This window comes from Lynx canadensis, chromosome X, assembly GCF_007474595.2.
Source record: "Lynx canadensis isolate LIC74 chromosome X, mLynCan4.pri.v2, whole genome shotgun sequence".
Classification (NCBI taxonomy): Eukaryota; Metazoa; Chordata; class Mammalia; order Carnivora; family Felidae; genus Lynx; species Lynx canadensis.
This window is the reverse complement of record NC_044321.2, coordinates 36,067,103-36,088,406: the sequence shown is the minus strand read 5'-3', so window position 1 is coordinate 36,088,406 and position 21,304 is coordinate 36,067,103. Positions and strand designations below refer to the sequence as shown.

General features: G+C 42.3%; 1 protein-coding gene across 6 annotated transcripts in view; it reads left to right on the top strand.

Moving 5' to 3' along the window:
* Positions 1–21,304, top strand: part of CASK (calcium/calmodulin dependent serine protein kinase) — a 230,704-nt gene that overhangs the window by 199,469 nt on the left and 9,931 nt on the right. For all 6 annotated transcript variants that reach the window (XM_032592039.1, XM_030305111.1, XM_030305114.1 and 3 more), the window contains 5 exons: positions 124–320; positions 9,056–9,171; positions 16,108–16,188; positions 16,294–16,374; positions 18,900–19,102. In XM_032592039.1, the coding sequence (XP_032447930.1) occupies positions 124–320; positions 9,056–9,171; positions 16,108–16,188; positions 16,294–16,374; positions 18,900–19,102 (678 nt within the window). The remainder of the gene's footprint in view (positions 1–123; positions 321–9,055; positions 9,172–16,107; positions 16,189–16,293; positions 16,375–18,899; positions 19,103–21,304) is intronic.

Below are 21,304 nucleotides of genomic sequence, written 5' to 3'. Positions count from 1 at the left end.
ATCATTTGGCTTCACCATCTAATGTCCTGTTTGTATTGTAAGTGTTGGTGTGTGGTTATTAGGTTAGAGCTGTTTGCTCCCACATCACCATGGCAGCCTTTCTTACAAACTCCTGTTTTATAGATCTATGTAAGAGCACAATTTGAATATGATCCAGCCAAGGATGACCTCATCCCCTGCAAAGAAGCTGGCATTCGATTCAGAGTTGGCGACATTATCCAGATTATTAGTAAGGATGATCACAACTGGTGGCAGGGTAAACTGGAAAACTCCAAAAATGGAACCGCAGGTCTCATTCCTTCTCCTGAACTTCAGGAATGGTATGTGGTTTGGTTTTATAATAAAAACGGAGCCCTGACCATCCGCTTTTCAACTTTATATTGTTTTATTGGGTCAAACCTGTTTGCTCTCCTAGCCAATCAAAACTCAGGTTAGTCATCCAAGAATTCTATGTATTTTTTTAATGTTTATTTTTGAGAGAAAGAGAGAGAGTGACAGAGTACGAGTGGGGAAGAGGCAGAGAGACAAGGAGACACAGAATCCGAAGCAGGCTCCAGGCTCTGAGCTGTCAGCACAGAGCCTGATGCAGGGCTTGAACTCACAAGCTGTGGGATCATGATCTGAGCCGAAGTCAGATGCCCAATCGACTGAGCCACCCAGGTGCCCCAGTCATCCAAGGATTCTAAATCCTCAGCATCTAGTAAGTTCCTGCTTACCGAGCCAGGTCTTTTATGTGAAACAAAGGAGAGGAGGAGGGTCTAGAGGGAGGTTGAGCGGCTAGCCTTGGTTCACATGGGGTCCTGGTCAGGCCGTGGTCCCTTAACATAGCCCCCCACCTCCCACATGCTGCTTCCATCCTTTCAGATCTGTGTTTTGGGATTTGTTTTAAAACAAACCCTCTCCTCACCCCTCCACATGCTCGCTCATTCCACCCTCCCACCAGCAAAAAACTCAAGGGCCACGATTTAGTGCTGCTCAGGGTATTTGAAGGTAATATAGGTTATACCGTTAGGAGAAAAAGGCAGCTTTGTTTGAAAACTTCATTCTTTACCTCGCCACATCTTTAAAAACACACATTTTATGAGGAAGTTTAAGCTGTGAAAACAGGTTAAAGTCAGACACCTTTTCCACACCATCTTTAACTGACAGCCAAGGAGTCACAGATTACTATATATTTTGGTAAAATCTATTTCTGCTGTTGTTACAATTTGCTTACTTGAACTCTGTTTTGAAAGACGCTGGAGATTTTACCTTTGTCAGAACTTTGACAATATATGAGAAATCTAGTGACGAGATGACTTCATATCTTACTTTTATTTCACGCGACAAGAAATACAGCACCCATTCGCCATGGGGGCAGTTCATCCCAAAATACCTGAACCTAGCTAAAAGAAACCAGGGGCATTGAGTCCACAGACATTGATCATTGTTTCCTCACCCATTTTTCTCACAAGTTAGAGGGATCCCTCAGTGAATTTCCTTTTCGTGATTGCCTCTGCCGGCTATCCTGTGTCCCCAAAAATATTCTTACGTTTAGAATGTCGGAGCTGATAAGAGCTTCAGATGCCATCATTTTATACAAGGACTCATGGGCCCAGGTAGAGGAAGTAGCAGCCTTCCATCTGACATTGCCTTTCTGTCTGATCTTCAAGAAACAGCTTAAGCATTAGCAGGACAAAAATGATTTCTAAGTCACTTTGATGATGTTATTATGGGATTAGTGATACTTACATTTTACAAAATGTGTTTGTTGTTTTTTTTTTTGAGTTTGTTTATTTTGAGAGAGAGGGAGAGAGAACGCACACCTGCGACCAGGGGAAGGGCGGGAGCCTGATATGGGGCTCAAACTCACTCACTGTGAGATCGTGACCTGAGCCGAAATCAAGAGTCAGACGCTTAACCAACTGAACCACCCGGGTGCCCCACAGGATGTTTTCTTGAATGCTGCCATATATTTTGAGCATTTGTTGAAAAGAATTCTGTAGACTCCAGACCTCCTCTCCTTGGTCAGATCATCTGTAGAAATTCTGTTTCCCTGATACCTAGAGCTCCGAGTCCTCTGTAGGACTCCTGAGAAACAGGGAAAAGCAGATTTGCTCCCTGTTTCCTTGGGATGGGGGACTAGGTTATCTGAATCAGTCTTCCTGCTGGAAAAAAATGAAAAGGGCTGCAGAAAACGTGCTTTTGAAAATTACCTTAAAAGCATTAAGTAGCCAAAAAGGTATTAGGGAACTCAGTGACCAGCTTTTGTATGAAAGCAATTGGAGTGAAAAAAATTAGAGCACCCAGTGGGCCCATTTTGCCAACGGGACACATCTATTACTGAAAACTTCTCTGCCAGGGAACCAAGGTTAAGACCTAAGGCCTGTACAAGTAGGGGACTCTGTTAGGGGACCTGTCCGCCATTGTTAGGACTACAGAGGCTACACCCTCAGGTTAAAAGGTTAAGATAAGTGTGCCCTTACTGCCCTTCCACAGCTGGGGACTGTAGACAAGGCTAGCTTGTCACTGAGCAAAGCAAAAGACACAAATAAAAGGAAAACAAAGTTCCCCTGAAAAAACTGTGGCCACTGGTCCACACAGCCTGGGTCAGCCAGGAGAACTGCAGCCTTACATGTGATGTGAGGCTTCTCCTGTACTAATACTACTTTCATATATCTGTTACAAACATAAAGTCTCTGAAGGAGACTTTTACCCTAGGCCTCATCCTAGAGCTCTGCCTCACCCCCCACGTAGACTTTTACTAGGGCAGTGACCAACAAGTCAAAACAAAAAAGCCACGGGTACACAAGGAAACCAGACCTGCCTCACAGACTGAACAGAGACCCTACTGAAATGGCAGAAACAAACGCAGACCCACTCTATATATTGGAGTTAGGAGACAAGGTGGTTTTTTAAGTTTTTTTTATTTTGAGAGAGAGAGAGGGAGGAGCAGAGAGAGTGAGAGAGCAAGAATCCCAAGTAGGCTCCACGCTATCAGCGCAGAGCCCAACATGGGGCTTGAACTCACAAACTGTGAGATCGTGACCTGAGCTGAAACCAAGAGCGAGACACTTAACCCACTGAGCCCCCCAGGCGCCCCAGGAGACAAGGTTTTTAAACAACAGTCTGCACAACTGTGCATATATTTTTAAATCAGTAATAAGCTTGAAAAATAACTTCAGAGACCAGGAAAGTTGTTTAATGGCATGGCAGATTTGAAAAAGAACCAAAAAGGAACTTCCAAGAACAAGGCAGTAACAAAACCTCAGTGGCCACACGCCTATCAGAAGGGCTAAAATTTCAAGTTTTCATCAACAGATAAATGGATGAACAAGGGACAGCATAGCCATACAACAGGATGCTCTTAAGCCATAAAAAAGGAACGAACTATTGATACAACAATATGGATGAAACTCAAATCCAGGCAAAAAAAAGAGAGACAACATACTGTATGATTCTATTCATACAAAATTCTAGAAAAGGCAAAACTAATCTGTAGTGACAGTCATTGCTTGGGGATCCAGAGGTGAGAGGGAAGGATTCCAGAGATGAAGAAAATGTCCGTGATCTGGATGGTAACGAAGGTTTCATGGGATGTCTGCATATGTCAACACTGATGAAATTGTACACTGTAAGTATGTCTGGTTTATTATGAAAAACACAAACTCAATGAAGTTGCAAAAACTGTCGAGGGAGAAAGGGATCCTAGCAGGGATGAGGCGGACAAGGCCCACTGGGCAAGAGGTGCCTCGAGACCTGGAAAACCAAATTGATACGGAGAACGTCAGTGGACATGCAGTATCACTGAGAAAGATTTGAAACAACACCATCAGCCAGACCCAGAATCTTTGTTCCCATGTGTTCCTACCAAGTGACCTTTTTCACAGCCTGTAGATGAGAGATCAGGTTTTTTTGGACCCAGACGCCTTGCCTTATTTATCCTTGTTAAATCTCATCTTGCTTGACAGGGCACATCAGTCAAGCCCTTTGATATATTTTGAGTCCCCTAATGTGTCATCGCTCCCCTTGCCTCCTAGACCCTCATCCAAGTCAGCAATAAAATGTGAAGTGTGTATTTGAAACTTCGCTCCAGGTTGATCTAAATCCTGACATGGTTTTCCTGCACTTACTGAGCTCTAAAGGAAAGAGCATTCATTTCCTGAGTGGCTGGTGACAAGCAGTTTCATTCTCTCGTTGAGTCACACAGAGCCACACCACAAATTTTTACTGGGAACTTTTTACTTTTATTCTTTAAGCTTAAAAACACCGATTATAAGAGACTCAATACACTGTAACATAACCAGCCAAAACTCCCTCAGTTCTGTTTATGCTTCCAAAGATCCTGTGCCTCACAGAAGCTATAGTTATGGCCATGGCACATATCGGCTTGTACTGGAAGAATCCCCAGAGCAAAGGCTTCCTCAGCCTCCTCTGTATGCCACTTAGGTAATATGTAGAGATTGACTTCAATGCTGTTGCTGAGAGTTCACAGTATTTCCCAATAAATGTCCTTCTCCCGGGGCGCCTGGGTGGCTCAGTCAGTTGAGCATCCGACGACAGTTCAGGTCATGATCTCAAGGTTTGTGAGTTTGTCAGGCTCCTTGCTGATAGTACGGAGCCTGCTTGGGATTCATTCTCTCTCTCTCTCTCTCTCTCTCTCTCTCTCTCTCTCTCTCTCTCTCTCTCTGTCTCTGTCTCTCTGTCTCTCTCTCTGCCCCTCCCCCACTCAGGTGCATACGGTCTCTCAAAAATAAATTTTGTTTTTAAAGAAATGTCCTTCTCCTAACCAAATGTCCTTCTCCTAACCAAAAACAAATAAAAATAAAACCCTCACGGAACAAGAGAGAATAAAAGACATGGAGGACGGTCTTTTCAAGAAGATAGCACAGCTCCCAACTCATTTCATGATGCCAGCATTACCCTGATACCAAAATTCACAAGCGGTGATTCAAGAAAACTACAGGCAACACTCCCTCATGAACATAGATATAAAAGTTCTCAGCGCAATATTAGCAAACTGAATCCAGCAACACAATAATAAGGATAATACATCTCGACCCAGTGGAGTCTGTACTGGGGATGCACAGCTAGTTCAACATTTGAAAACCAATCAAGCCGATTCAGTGTATTAACAGACTAAAGAAAATCCACATGGTCATATCAGTAGATGCAGAAAAAGCGTTTGGTAAAATTTTATATCCACTTAACATTAAAACTCTCACAAACTGAATCGAAGGGAACTTCCTTAACCTGATGAGAGCATCTAAATAAACCTACAGCAAACAGTATTAGAAAGGAAAAAAGTATTGCAGGTGATACAATTCTGTGTATAGAAATTCAAAGGAATCTGTAGATAAACCATTAGAATTAATATGTGAGGTCAGCAAGATGTTTGGTATAAAATCAATATACAAAATCAATTTATTTCTATTTACCAGTAACAGAGAAAATAATTTTTTTTACATGCCATGTATAACATAACCTGCATCACCCTTAATATTATGAAGTGTTCTTGATAAAAAATAGAAGTTAAATTTGATCAGACCTCTAGATCTAATTACCTAGTTGCAGAAAATGTGAAAGAGAGAGGGACTTACTGAAGACACCACAGGGATAAAATCCAAAAAATCCAGACTTTGAAACTACAGGACAAACAAGTTTCTGGAACAAATAAATAGCAAGACAGAAAAGGAGAGAAGGACAGAAAAGTAGATTTAAACCTGTAGATTTAAAAGGAATTTAAGAATATTTAAAGAGGAACTGATACAAACTTGGATTTGTTTCAAAATAATCTTAGGGTGGGTAGGTTGTAAATAACACAAGCCAGGAGTTAATAAATGTTAAAGCTGGGTTGTAGGTATTTGGGGTTCATTATTCTCTACTCTTGTGTATATTTGAAAAGTTTTTAAATTACAAAATTTTTTTAATGTTTGTTTATTTTCAGAGAGAGAGAGCATGAACAGGGGAAGGGCAGAGAGAGAGGGAGACACAGAATCCAAAGCAGGCTCCAGGCTGTGAGCTGTCAGCAAGAGCCTGACACGGGGCTTGAACTCATGAGTCGTGAGATGATGACCTTAGCTGAAGTTGGATGCTTAACCAACTGAGCCACCCAGGCACCCCCATCTTTTTTTTTTATCAACAACCTAGGAGCAAATATAACAAAGATGTTCAAGACACAGGATGAATTATAACATTTATTCAGACATTAAAGAATTCTTTTTTTTTAAGTTTATTTATTTAGAGAGAGAGAGAGAGCACAAGCGGGTGAGGGGCAGAGAGGAGAGACAGAATCCCAAGCAGGCTCTGTGCCATCAGCACAGATCCCGATGTAAGGGCTCAAACCCACGAACCATGAAATCATGACCTGAGCTGAAACCAAGAGTCGGACATTTAACTGACTGAACCACCCAGGTGCCCTGAGACATTAAAGAATTCTTAAACAGATGGAGAGATATACTTTGTTCATGGACTAGAAGACTCAGTGTTGTAAAGATGTCTATTCCTCCCAGATCAATTCACTGATTCCATGCAATCTCAACCATTTTGAAATTGGCAAGCTAATCTTAAGTTTTTCATGGAAATGCACAGAATCAGGAATAGCCAAGATATTCTTCTAGAAGAATAAGGAGAGAGGCCTTGCTCCATCTGATACCAACACTTATTATAAAACATTGAGATAATAAGGTAAGGGCATAGAGATGCTCAAATAGACCCAATGGAAGAGAATCCCCAAAACACTCCCACACATAAATAGTCACTAGTGAGGAATGGATAGTTTTTTCCATAAGTCATGCTGGAACAATTGAGTATCCATTAGGGAAAAAGACAAGAAAGAAATCAGGCTCCTAATTTTATACCACACACAAAAATCAGCTCCAGTGTATTAAAGGCCAAAATATGAAAAAGAAAACTATAAACCTCTGACAAAGTAATACTGAAGAATATCTTCAGGGATAAGGAGGGGTTAAAATACTTTCCATAAAGGAAAAGATGGCTAAATTTGACTAAAGTAAATCTACGTTATATTCATAAGATATCATAGGAAGAGTGAACAGGCAAGCCACAAAATGGACGAAGGTGTCTGCAACACATATAACTAACAGAGGTATAATATCCAGACCATACAAGAAATTCCTACAAATCAATGAGAAAAAGACAACTGGAAAGAAAAATGGTCAAAAGACTTATACACGTTACAGAGGAGGAAATCCAGTACCCAATAAACATGAAAAAGTGCTCAATCTCAATAATCAGTGAAATGCAAACTCAAAGCACAGCATTATTGCATTACTTGCCTACTGTGGTGGCTAAAGTTAAATACTGATAATACCAAGTGTTCACAAAGAAGTAGAACAATAGGAGCTCTCACACACTGCTGGTAGGAGTGTAAATCAGTACAACCTCATTGGAAAATCACTTATTCTGATGGTGATTTTGGATTCTTTTTTTTTTTAGTGATTTTTTTTTAAGATTTTAAGTAAATCTCTACACCCAACACAGGGCTCGAATTCACAACCCTGAGATCAAGAGTCAGACACTCCACCGACTGAGCCAACCAGGCGCCCCTGGATTCTTCTTATGTGGGCTCACTCGGGGAACCCCTGTGAAAGAAGCAAAATCGTTAAGCAAAACCATCTGTGGCAATATCCTGAAGGGCAAATATTTGCTTAGACTAAACCTAAGAGAGCAACTTTTTAACAACATTTGTGCTGAACACTATAATCACAAAGAACAAAATTAAAATTTTCTGATTGTAATTCTCTTTTTCTTTTATTTTGAGAGAGACCATGCATGAGCAGGGGAGGGGCAGAGAGAGAATTCCAATCAGGCTCCCTGCTGTCAGCATGGAGCCCAACACAGGGCTCAATCCCATAAACCGTGAGATCATGACCTGAGCCAAAATCAAGAGTCGAGTGCTTAACCGACTGGGCCACCCAGGCGCCCTCTGAATGTAATTCTGTGGATTTCATTGGTATTTTTTTCTTAGCCTAGAATCACCGTGTAGTAATAGTACCATTTATTAAGCATCTACTGTGTGTACCACTGTGCTGGGGCATTACTTACATTTTTTGTTCTTATCCTTTACAACAGCTATCCTAAGAGGCTAAGAAACTTGCCAATAAAATGTACTGCTCGAGAGCCTAGGCTCTGGTACCAGACTGAACTCACACTCCCACTTACTAAGCTGTGTGATCTGGGGCAAATTACTTAACCTCTCAGCCCTTTGATCCCCTCATCTGTAAAGGGGTGGCACAATTTCGTGCGTTGTTAGAAAGGTTAAATGAGTTGATACATGCAAATTTTCCAGAAAAGCACCTGACCCTAAATTGATAAAAGGTAATGACTGATAGAGCCAAGATTCCAACCAGACCTGCCTCAGCTCAAAATTCCATGCTCGTTCCACCGGATGTCACAGCCATGTGTTTAGGTTGCTCATCTGCGTTATCAGTATATGCTCAAGGAATGTGATGTCATTTTATTAGAAACCTCTGTTTTTATTTATTTTATTTGAGAGAGAGAGAGTGAGAGCGAGCGAGCACATCAGCGGGAAAGGGGGAGAGAGAGAGGGAGGGAGAGAATCCCAGGCAGGCTCTACACTCAGTGAGGAGCCTGATGCGGAGCTTGATCGCGCAATCGGTGAGATCGTGACCTGAGCCAAAACCAAGAGCTGGACACCCAACCCAACTGAGCCGCCCAGGTACCCCAAGCCTGTGTTTTTAAAACCTCTCTATGAAATTGCGAAAGCCAAAAAGCAACCTTTATCTTGAAAAGTTTATGAGCAATGGGGCACCTGAGTGACTTAGTTGGTTAAGCATCTAACTTTGGCTCAGGTCATGATCTCACAGTTCATGAGTTCGAGCCCCACATCAGGCTGTCAGTGTCTAGCCTTCTTCAGATCCTGTTTTCTTTTTCTCTCAAAAATAAATAGACATTAAAGAAAAATTTTTTTAAGTTTGTGAGCGGTATGTTCATGCAGGTTTGTATAAAGTCTTCAAATGGATGATTTTTCTTTTATCAACATGAAACTTTACAGTAGTTATTTGTTTGTTTGTTTTCCGTCTCTGTGCACTAGGCGAGTCGCTTGCATCGCCATGGAGAAAACCAAACAGGAGCAGCAGGCCAGCTGTACCTGGTTCGGCAAGAAAAAGAAGCAGTACAAAGATAAATACTTGGCAAAGCACAATGCAGGTAGGGAAACGTGCGACTGTTACGGAGGCTGGTTAGATCTCACTTCAGTCTTCAGAGTTCTCTGCCCCAAAATTCCACCAGATGAGATCTCCATCAGCTTGCACAACATTAAGAAAGCTCTACCTGCAATTAGTCTGTTGGTTATTTGCCAGATATTTTACAGAGCTCTACTTTACAGGAAGAAAATGCTATTTGGTAATAGTATCCTCGGGAACTAAAAGAAGCCAGTACATTAAGTCCTCCCCTGAGAAATGAGAGCCCGAGTGTTTGCCAAGTCACCAGGATTCTTGCCTCCTTGCTGAGATAGATCTTGAGCAAATATCCTCCCTCCTGGCTCCTCTCTGGCCTTTGGACGTGGCCCTGTGGCAAAAATGTGCCCTTACCAGAGCTGTGCCACGGATGGCCAGGTGATTGGTTGGAAAGAGCACAAATGCTGTTGGATACTAACTCGGTTTGGTCAGTCTCTCTGACTAGTCTTCTTCCCCCACAGTTACTCCCTGGCTCGTAAAAGGCCAAGAGCATTATCTTGGCCTTCCCTTCGTCCTGTTTGTCTCTATGAAAACTTGCGTTCGGCCTAAGTCAGAACATTCCCTTGTTTGCTAAAAACTGAAATGAATACCAAAAAAAATGATCTGTCATTGCTGTAGAATTCCCAGAAGCTTCACAGAATGTAAGTTAAGCTAAAGAAAATGCATGATGATATACAAGAGTGAGATTTACTTACTTTCAGTACCTTCTTAATAGGACTCCTTTTACAAGGAACTTGTTCTGAGGCATTGCAAGCCCCGATGTTGGCATTAGATTAGTTCCCAAGGTTTCAGAAATAACTCCAAAAATCATACATGTGGCCAAAAAAAAAAAAAAAATCAAACGCAATCTTGCATACCCAGTTGGACAGTATAAGGTTTCAGCCAAATAGGAAATGCATTTCTGTCTGTAAAATGTTATAACGTGTTGTTAGCATCCACCAGGAAAAATTATTTGCAAACGCTGAATTGTTCATTTCTTAATCAGCAAGTAAAAGTAAGCATTTTGAAACACTGCCTAACATGTAAGGAATGTGAGTGGCCACATGGGTACATTTCAAATGGTTCCGTTAAATGGGAACTCATTCCTTTCACGTTGGCCACAATCGTCCTCCATTTTTAAGTCCAATAAAATATATCATTTCTGATTATTTACCATGCTGGAGCACCAGTCCAGTAATGGCTTTTTTGTTTATGAAGGGAAGAAATATTTAAAGCAGACTAACACAATTTAGCAACTGTTGATTGTCAATACTGCAGTAGTACTATTTGAAGAAGTTCACTGTAGTATCAGCAGAATGTCATTTAAAATATCAGTGGTTACTGCCAAGTCCTCTTTACTTCCATCAGCTTTTTTTGAGTTTTTTTTTTTTAAGTTTATTTATTTCTTTTGAGAGAGAGAGTAGGGAGGGGCGGGGGGGGGGGGAGAGAGAGAGAAAGAGAGAGAGAGAGAAAATCCCAAGCAGGCTCTACACTAGCAGTGCTGAGCCCACCGTGGGGCTTGAAGTCACCGACCATGAGATCATGATCTCAGCCAAAACCAAGAGTTGGATGCCTAGCCAACTGAGCCTCCCAGGTGCCCCTATTTCCATCAGCTTCTAACAGGCTCACAAGATGTGTTGACATTTTGTGTGTGTGTGTGTGTGTGTGTGCGTGCGTGCGTGCGTGTGTGTGTATACATACACATATATACAAAACCTTGTCGTTTTTATAATAATTTTAAATGATGTATAGATCTAGATGGCATTATAATTTGAACCTAGAAAAGCAAAGAAATGGCTGATTAAAGCTGTTAATTCATCACAAGCTTTATACTGTACTAATGGAGGGCATATAGACATGAGTATTCAATATGCCAACATTCTTCAATTCAGCTGAGGGAAGATAACAAGCCCCTGGATTGAAAAACTAGAATGTCTAAATTCTGATGAAGAATCTGTTGAATCATTCACTTAAGAATTTTGTCAGAGAAATCGGCACCCAGTCTGGTGGCCAGTGGTTTTTTTGTTTGTTTTTAAGTTTATTTATTCTGTGAGAGAGCACGAGCAGGGGAGGGGCGGAGAGAAAGAATCCCAAGCAGGCTCCGCGCTGTCAGTGCAGAGCCTAACACAGGGCTCAAACCCACAATCCATGAGATCATGACCAGAGTCGAAGTCAAAAGAGTCGGACATGTAACTGACTAAGCCACCCAGGTGCCCCTTCTGCAGTTCACTCTTTCCATTCTTCAACCACAGGTATGACTGATCTTCCACTGTCCCTGCTCTGTCTGATTTCATTGCAGGTGGTCCTCGGTGGTCCCGCAAATGCACTTGTAAGCTAACAGGCAACCTGACTTAGCACACCTGCATGGTGGGCAAATCCCTTGGCTCCTGGGGGGGGGGGGGGGGGGCGGGGCTCGAAATGAGGGAATTGGGTTAGTCAGTGAAGGATATCCCTTCTAAACCTGAAATTCAGGGGCTCTACGTTTCTTTCCTCATTGGGCCTGACAAGAGAAGGCAAGAGCCTCATAGGGATGGAATACAATGGCTTTTTCTCTGTCATCTTTGGGCATTACAACCTCCTGTGCAAAACCACAGACCTAAGTTCTTATAGATTTAGAACTAAGGGAAATTGAGAACTTCCCCCACTCTTTTGTTCCCTTCAGCATTTTCCCAAGCAGTGGTCTTCTGAGCCTCAGAGCTTCCTTGTCATGTTCATGATCCCTTCTACATGTCAGTATTTGTCACTGAGTTTGGGACTGTCTTTTCATACCCTTTGATGGAAAGTCTGAATTTCTTATGAGGTCCTTGTAGAGCTGCTCAGGTTTTCTGGTAGAACTTGTGTTTAGGTGTGTTTGTGATTGTCTAGTCAAAATGTTATTGCTGGGATCCCCACCCTCTGCCCCAAATCACCCCTCATGAGCTCCCCTCTGGGTTTTCCTGCTGTGGAGAAGATGTGCAGCTTTTTTCTTGGACTTTCTGAAGCATGCTGTCTAGCAAGGCCTTTCTGCCACCACCTCTTCAGGTTTCTTCCCCTTCACCGAGCAACCCTTCCATTCTCTCCATTACAAAGTCCAGAAGAACCATTTACTTAGTGGTTACCTTTACTTGGCAAGAGATGAAATTGTCAGGAAAAGGAAGTCAAGTATTTTATCAACTATTCTGCTTTTAGCCATGATGAAAGGCCATCCTAATATGCAGCATCGCCTATATAAGGAATTGATGTGAAAAAGAGAAAGAAATACCATTGCACTCAGCCAGTATGGCAGATGCTTTGACAACTTTGAAACATATTCTTTAATGCCAAGAGCTAGCCAAATGGGGTCATGAGCCACAAATCAAACTATATTTCTGAAGGATTTTTCTGGCTTTTTCAGAAGTTGATTGTAAAATACAGCTGGGTTGGGGTGGGGGTCTTCCCATAGTCCTCAGTGAATTCAAATAAGGGCCATATGTCTTGTTTCCAGCTTCAAATCTTTGAGAATTCTGCATATGTTGATGGCAGGCCAGACGTTCTCATCAAATTCTGAATTTGTTTATATGTGTGATCAAAAGAAAGATGGGAACTTTGTCAGTATCTAGAACCGATGGAACGATGATACTAGAATTAATCTCTAGGACCCATCATCCCTTTGCTCCATTCTTGTACCTGGCCCTGGCCCTGGCCCAGGCCCACGCACCCAGATGAATTAGGTGCCCGGCCCAGTGCTACCAGCCTGCAAGGTCTTTTCTAATCGGAGGTTTTTGCCATATATGAATATGCTTGTAGTTTTTCCAAATGAGGCCAGGAATCAATGCTAAAGGCTTATTTATGGAAAAGATTCAACTGGAAATACTTACCTAAACACATAAAAGAGGCATGAATATTGAGTAGCTTACCAGGAAATCAGGATAATAGGAGCAAACTATGCCAGACAGTATTTCTGAAGCCTTGGGAATAGATTTGATTATAGTGTGTGTAGTATTTACAGCAAATAACATTTTCTGCAATGCATAAAAGGTTTTTAGCCACATAAATTTGATGCAAAAAGCATTGTCAGGCTGCTAGAAGTATACTCTTGAGGCACTGAGATTCCTCAGCCCTAGGAATTCCAAAATCAGTTTAAAGATCAAGTTACTCATGTAAACGTGAGGGGGGAAAAAAGTCCTTATTAATTCGTTGCTGCTGTTGTTGTTGTTTTTTAAGTATTAGAGCCCTAAGCAATGGTATTTCAATATCCTCAGATACGCTATTTACATATGTACACATGAACCCAGAGGGTTCCTACAATACCATTCATAGGTGTGTTTAAATTTTGCCTCAGACCACAAATTAGTAGTTGAACAGCTTTTAAAACTATGACATTTTCTCTTGGATACAGAGAACTCTTAAGACAACAAAAAGTGGCCCATCATCTCACTGCCCTATTGAGGTTTTTTTTAATAAAAATAATAGGCACCTGTGATGAGAAATTGCAAAAACAGTACAGGGAGGTACAAAATGAAGAGCAAAAGGCTTCCACATGTACACTCCCCAAAGAACATGTACCTATTCCTAGACAAGATTTCCATGCATATATAAAACCCACTGGCTTTTATATAAGGATATTGTTGAATTTTTATTAAAATGAGTTTGTTTCTTAATGTGATTTATTTGCCTCGTGTTTAGAATATTGCATGGTAAAGTTTCTTTTGTGCATATTATACTTTTATTTTACTAATATATTAAAAGCCATATTTCAATGACCCCTGTACATTTTTCATGCTGTCTTACTCCCAATGGCCTCTGTGCATGTAAGTAACCTGTTGAGTGACTATGCCTCTTTGTTTTTGACGGTTTCCTTTCATTAAGTCCCTTTTTTTTAAATCTGCAAACAACATAAAACTTTTTAAAAGTTCAGTCTTTAACTGTTCTCCTTATATTCTTTGTATGTCTTATTTTTAAATATTCTCTTTTATTGTTTCTCAATCCTATGACCATGTGGTGATTTCATTTCGACCAGAGTAACCTTTTCATGATACTCACGTATGGTTAAGATATTGACGTGTAACATACCTGTTCATTTGTTTGTGCTGTCGATTGTTCATATCTAACTCATTCTTACGTGTTTCTTAAAAATTGACCAGTCTTAAGTGGGTAGGATTGCAGTTAGGGCTCTGTGGAAGGAAAGGGATGCCGGTACCATTTAGAAAGCCTGTGCCATCATCATCTTGCCCTTTCATGAGATGCTTGATTATTTTTCGGTATTAAAATATATATCCACTTGTTGATGTACCTCTTTCATAAGCATCCTTTTTCTTGATGGAAACATCACTCCGAGGGCAGTGGGTATAAAAAGCAATGCCGTAAGCACTCCTGCTTTTATTTTTGCAACTCTGACACTCCGTCACCACTGAAGCATGACTAGCCAGCTCCAGCACGCACAGAACCTCGTGTTTGTTTTCATTTGGGGAGTCTGCCATTCTAGACACAGAAAGCACTTCTTGGTGTTTAGCTGAATTAAAGACTTTTGAGTCAACCTTTATGGAATCAAGCTATCAAAAGCAAACAAATGCACAGATACCCATTAACATGCACTAACCCTTATTTTAACACATTGTATTTCTTTTCTTTTCTTTCTTTCTTTCTTTCTTTTTTTTTTTTTTTTTTTTTAGTAGTTTGGGAATGATACTTTTGTTCGTTTGTTTCTGATCTGTTGCATTCCAGAGTATCCTATTTTGCATTTTAAGGTTCTTTGCTACTGGGAAGATCACAGATGTTAAGGACTGAGCTGAGAGCCAAAAGCATTTGGCCATATTGTTTCAGGGAGCAGAAGCTTCTCTTAGTGATTGAAGCATCCCAGATCCCTTTATTAAACCAAGGCATCAATTTTATTGGTTTTATTTCAAACCCTCTGAAACCTAGAGCTTATTCAATATTATTTTAAAAACAAATTTCAGTGTGTGCCTGACAACACTGCGATATCACCATACAGAAATCCATTATAGGAAACACAGACTCATGATTTTAGCCTTCATGTGAGAATTTTCAAATGTGTGTGAGAACCAGACTACCTTGAACTTCAACAGGAATAGTCGTCCTCTTGGGAAAGTTTTGGTAACAGTTCTGTTAAGAGGCAGGTTTCCAAAAAATAGTTTTTTTTAAGTATTTATTCTCAGTCTGTAATGATTCGAGAACTCCCCTTTTGCAAAGGTTTCCCAGCTCAGACTCTGCTTCACGCTTCTTTGCATCTCGTCCATCCTGACTGACCACACGTGGGCTGACAAAGTTTGGGACCCAGGGAAGCATGTTTCCCTACTTATATACCCAAGACTCTCCATCAAATGGAGAGCTGGGTTACAGTAAAACTTGTGAGATGCTCATTTCAAAAGCTTGTGAGATCATAGTTTCAGAACTTGACTTTGAAAGAATCTAGCATGCTACCTTCAACACCTCCGCTGAAAGAAAGAACCATGAAGTTATAAGACCAGCTGTCCATGCATCTCTCATCCATCCCTAGAAATAATCTAGTGGCCTCCTTCTTGGTTAACTTTAGTTGCATTCACGCTATATTCATGTTGGTCAATGTCTGCAGACATTTTCTTTTTAGTAATGCTAATTTCTTAGAATTGCAAAAATATGAACAGCATGTGGTTTTGAATGAATTTGTATGACTTGTTGGATACTGCATGACAAGATATGCAGTATCTCTTAGAATTGGACTTTTATGCATGTGCTCAGCGTATCTTTGGATGCCCCTGGTTCTAAAGTGCATTTTCATGGGCTTAAAAATGAAATTTTCTCCCAAAAGGTTATAGGACTAAAATTACACGAAAGCTCAGACCATAAGTTGGACTTCTATTTTTTTTAAGACACAGTTTTACTATAACTTTAGTTCTGCCAGTAAAATCATAATTGATGTATGTGAAATACTCCTGTAGATTTACCTTTCTTCTAAATCTTTGTATTGTAGTGTTCGATCAATTAGATCTCGTTACATATGAAGAAGTAGTAAAACTTCCGGCATTCAAAAGGAAAACACTAGTCTTATTAGGTAAGTTTGACTGTATGAGTAACTTTGTTAATGTCATCTTGAACACATTTTGCAAATGTTACTAACAATTGTCAATTTCACCTTCTTTCTTTTAAAATGACATAGGTGCACACGGTGTTGGGAGAAGACACATAAAAAACACTCTCATCACAAAGCACCCAGACCGGTTTGCATACCCTATTCCACGTAAGCTATGTCTCACTCTCTTTTAAGTATACTAGTCCTAGTACTTTTTAAATGTTGTAGTTAACGTATTTTTTTTCTATTATATAAGCTGTAACTACTCGTTAGGGGAAATCTGGAAGATCCAAAGCAGAACAAAGAAGAAAATGAATTAACAGTAATCCTGACCACATTTGCCCAGTAGTGGCATCGTAAACATTCTATTGTAGACTCCCACAAGCTTCTCTCAGGGCAAACGTAGGCAGCGTGTGATTTGCTTGTCATTGTTGTTTTTAACAAAATTGGGCTCATCCACTCTACTTGTGACCTGATTTTCCCAGCAGTATGGCTGGGACATGACTCAGATGAATTCTTCTTCGGAAAAATAGATCTGATAGCACAGTGTTCTTTGATAGAACGATATTCTCCTGAAACGTACCTAAGTTATTGACTTTCATCACTTTGAAAAGCCAGTGTACCATCGGGTGGTTCTTATAAAGAATTTTAAATCTGTAATATTTTTATTCCCTTTATTTTCTCTGTCTCACCCTTAACTTCTTGCCCTGTGTCCTCAACTGTAAGATGAAGTAATTCCAGGAATGTAAAGAATATTTGAGATTAGGAAGCACTAGCAAATACTGGATAAAGAGCAGTCATGTTACTGCTATCACTGTTTTCAGTACTGTTGTACCAGAGTTTATAGTTTGAATCCCAGAAGCTTTCTGGAAGATACAGTTTTGTTCGAGGTGGGAAGGACTAAAGGGGAATGAGTTATAAGACCAAAAAGAGAAAATGGGAAGATTGGCTCTTCCCAGTAGGGTCTTCTGTTGCCTTCCTGAAGCCAGGTCAACACCACTTACGGTTTTCTCTATGCCCCAGAGAGCTGTGGGGCTTCATAAGACCACACCCTCCTTCCAGAACCCTGTCTGATTTACACAAAAAAGGAAATTCATCAAACACCATTTCACTTGGTACCTCTGGGATTTTCTAGTAAAACGCTTTGAAGTATTCGTTTAATTCTCCTTATGTCTGGATCAGAAGTATAGCAAGCTTAACTAACATTTAGTTTCTTCTTGGTCACATAACAATTGAACGTCCATGTTATTAAACGGCCAGTTAACTAGCTTGGTTTTGAAGCATACATTGACAACCTCAGTCATGTGAGTCATGAGGTCCCTCTCTCAAATATTTGACCCCAGATGCGTATATAGCATATGTTTGCCTACCGAGATGACTAAGCATGGTACAGCATCAACACATGATGCCATCTCTTCAGCTTTTGTGTGCCCGGAGAAAGAGTTCTTTAAAACATCTACATTGGAACATCCATGAGCACTTGGAAGTTCTAATAGTCCATCCAGTTGGGGTAGGAGAGAGGGGCAGTTCCCCATGGGTTTGGACCCATGCACACAGCAAAGGGGAGCATAAAGTTTGTCCTTGTCCAATGATGGAAACTGAAAGAAGGGGAAGGGGAGAGGGAGGGAGGAAGGAAAGAAAAAAAGAGAAGGAGAGAAGAAAGGAAAAAAGTGGGAGGAAGGAAGATTTAAACCAGTGTTCCTGGCGTGTCTAGAAAGACATTTTCTAAATTGTGTTTTGCAGAACACTGGTCCTGTCAGTCTCCCACAGAACTAGGACTTACCGGCCAATATTTTAGTACATGTTCTCTTGGGCCACGGGTCAGCAAACCTTTTCTATAAAGGACTAGATAGTAAATATTTGAGGCATGGATGGCCACATGGTCTCTGTAACAACTACTCATCTCTGCCATTATCACATGAAAGTAGCCATTGACAATATGTAAACAAATGGGCATGGATGTTTTCCAATAAAACTTTATTTATAAAAGCAGGCCATATTTGACTCATAGGCCATAGTTTGCCAACTCATGGTATAGGTCTTTACTAACTATTATGGCCACATCTGGCCAAGGTCATTGGATTCTCAATGTAGTACATCTTTTGCTGTATTCTAACGTTCTCTTTTGCAAGCTGCCGTAGACCAGCACTACCCAATGGAACTTTTCTCTGATAGTGACAATTTTCAATATCTGTAGTGTCCATTATAGTAACCATGAGCTACATGTGGCTACTGAACCCCTGAAATGTGGCTAGCGAGACTGAGGAACTGACATTTTAATTTTAATTTATTTAAATTTAAATAACCATATGTGGTTTTCCATTTTTTTTTTAACTCTTCTTTTTTCCTTCTGCTTAAGAAGTAACTGCATTAAGGCATACAGTAAGTTATGTTAATCTTGGGTCAGTGTCTTTGTCCTGTAGAGACCCATGAAGAGATAAAATAAATCTCATCTAAACACTGAAGGATTCACCAGACCAAACAACTAACCAGTTTTTGTGGTCCGATGTCACACAGATAAACATGGTGCTGAGAATTTAGTTCTACAAAGCTACTGGGGGTGGGAACATAGCATGAGACCTATACTGGAAAAATCCACAGCTCTCAAGATTTTGGGCTTGGGTAGGTCCATTGGGAGCATCAGATCATGAGCTCAGCCTTTTGAGCCTCTTGATATGTGACTTTCTTTGCAGATACAACCAGACCTCCAAAGAAAGATGAAGAAAATGGAAAGAATTATTACTTTGTATCTCATGACCAAATGATGCAAGACATCTCTAATAACGAGTACTTGGAGTATGGCAGCCATGAGGATGCGATGTATGGGACAAAACTGGAGACCATCCGGAAGATCCATGAGCAGGGCCTGATTGCAATACTGGACGTGGAGCCTCAGGTAACACCCAGCCACACGCTGCCCCCATCCACCTGCCTGCATGCTAAGCTCAGGTTCTGAAATCAAAAGCGCCATCAGAACAGCGTGGGTCACATAATAACTACAGGAAAGTATCGTAATGCAGGCATCGTGGGTTGACAGTCTAGAATGCAAACTGATCATTGAGCTCGGTACACACACCGTGTATTTAAGAAGCAACAGTATACTCTTACGAGATTCATTATACTCAGAAGCTCAATGAAGTACCCGATTGGGTCTGTGCTGCCAGAAATCCTACAATAATCTGACCTCAGGAGGAGACTTGGGCACTTTGTGATCACAACAGCCCCCTTTTCTCTCTCGGTACAGCTCACACGGGACTGTCAGAGCCTCTCCCGGCGTCTTCTGTTCATCACCATCAATGAACTCTGATCCTGGGGCCTGGGTCGGGGTCTGAAACACAGCACTGGCTTTAGGAAAGCAAGCAGGAGTGAGCCCAGGGAGTGCCAGATGGGGCAGGGAGGGAGACCCATGGTGGCTCTCAGCCTCCACCGTCTCTTTACTGAAGATGATGCCCAACCCCGGGCTAGAACTAGGAGGGATATGGAGAGCTTGGAGGGACTTGGAGCCAGACACAGGAATGACTGGATAATCTGTAGAGAAGCCCTAAGCTTCACACACACACACACACACACACACACACACACACACACGCTGACAAGCTATTTTTTCATCTCTGAGGACAAAGCAAGCAGAAGCAGGACTTCAAGTCCAGTAGGAAGGGTGTTGGAGACATTGGGGCAAGTTCCAGGAGAAGCCTGTGGGTCCCCGTGTGAGTCCTGGGCCTTCCGTTTCTAAGGCTGATCTGTGTGCCAAATCCCTATCACTTATATTTAGCAATCCATATACCACCTGCCAACACGGTAGACCAGCTCCCTTCAGGCAGGCTCCACTTCACCAGGCTTACCTGGCTATCCCAGGCAGGGATGGCCCCTGTTCAAGGGCCACCATATGAAACTTGGTCCCCTAGCCATGCCCAAAGGGAGGACAGTAGCTGGCAGCAGCGTCTATGTGACCCAAGACCCTAACATCGTGGCCAGTGGCTACACCCGTTTCCATTTCACAGAAGCTGATGGGGTTCTTGAACTCAGAATCTGCTTAAGGGGCTGGGGAGGAAGGCAGCACGGTGAACACTGTACGGTACACTTGACAGTGAGCTCGGACCTGTAGAGAACTAAACATGTCATGTGGAACGCAGCTTGATCTCTCCTTACCTACAAAGCCCTCCTTACCAGGGCTTGGCAAAGTCTTCTGGTGGGGGGTGGCTAGAGGCAGTCTCCATCCTGGTCGTGGTCTTTGGCATCCCGTCCTTGGGTCCCACACTGGTCTTCGCCTGAATGTCATTTTCTGCTGGTAGTAAGGTCTCTAGCAGTATGCTGACTGCAGGGCTCTTCAGACCTCTCTCCCTGACCTAAGTCCACTTTCGAGGACTTTCTGCCTCAGCGGCTGCCATGCCACTCTGCCCCTGGCGCCCAACTCTCCCTGTGCCCTCGCCAGGTCACACGCTGAGTGGGAGCCCTCACAGCCTCATCAGGACATCCACAGCAGCCGTTTGTACAAGCGGCATGGGCACCAGAGCGCCCCACGCCCCAGGCAGGGTGCTCTCTCCCTGCTCCCCTGACTGCTGGATGAGCTCATGCATTCCTGTGTCCCCACCTCAGAACAGGGGTCTCTCAGGGCCACCCAGCCCCGAGGCTGGGAACGGGTATCGATCGGCCAGGCCCCGCTCCTCTCGGTTGGTCTGGTCAACCATGCTGGTCCCGGCTCACCTACCCCGGACCACCCGGGGCTGACCTGGACTGGAGCCCAGTCCTGCTCCCACGCGGACTTTGCACTCAGTGGCACAGCCGCAGAGGCCCACGGGCTCTGCACCCCCAGGGCTCCTCCCTTGGGCTTCCCTGCCTTTGGCCCACTCTCTCCCCGGGATGGGCAACGCTGGCACCCTGCCTTCAGGACAACCGGCTCCAGGAGGCTCTGACCTTAGAATGCCTTTCTCCTCACCCTTTCCCGCCCAGCCTGTGTGATCCCCCACTATTAGATCTCACGGACAGCTGGATGCTTCCAGTTTGTATGAAGCACTTCTTGTCTTCCAAGCATCGTCTTGGGAGCTAAGAATACAAATAAGAAGCTGGTGAGGATGAAATGAGTGCCTTGGTCTACATC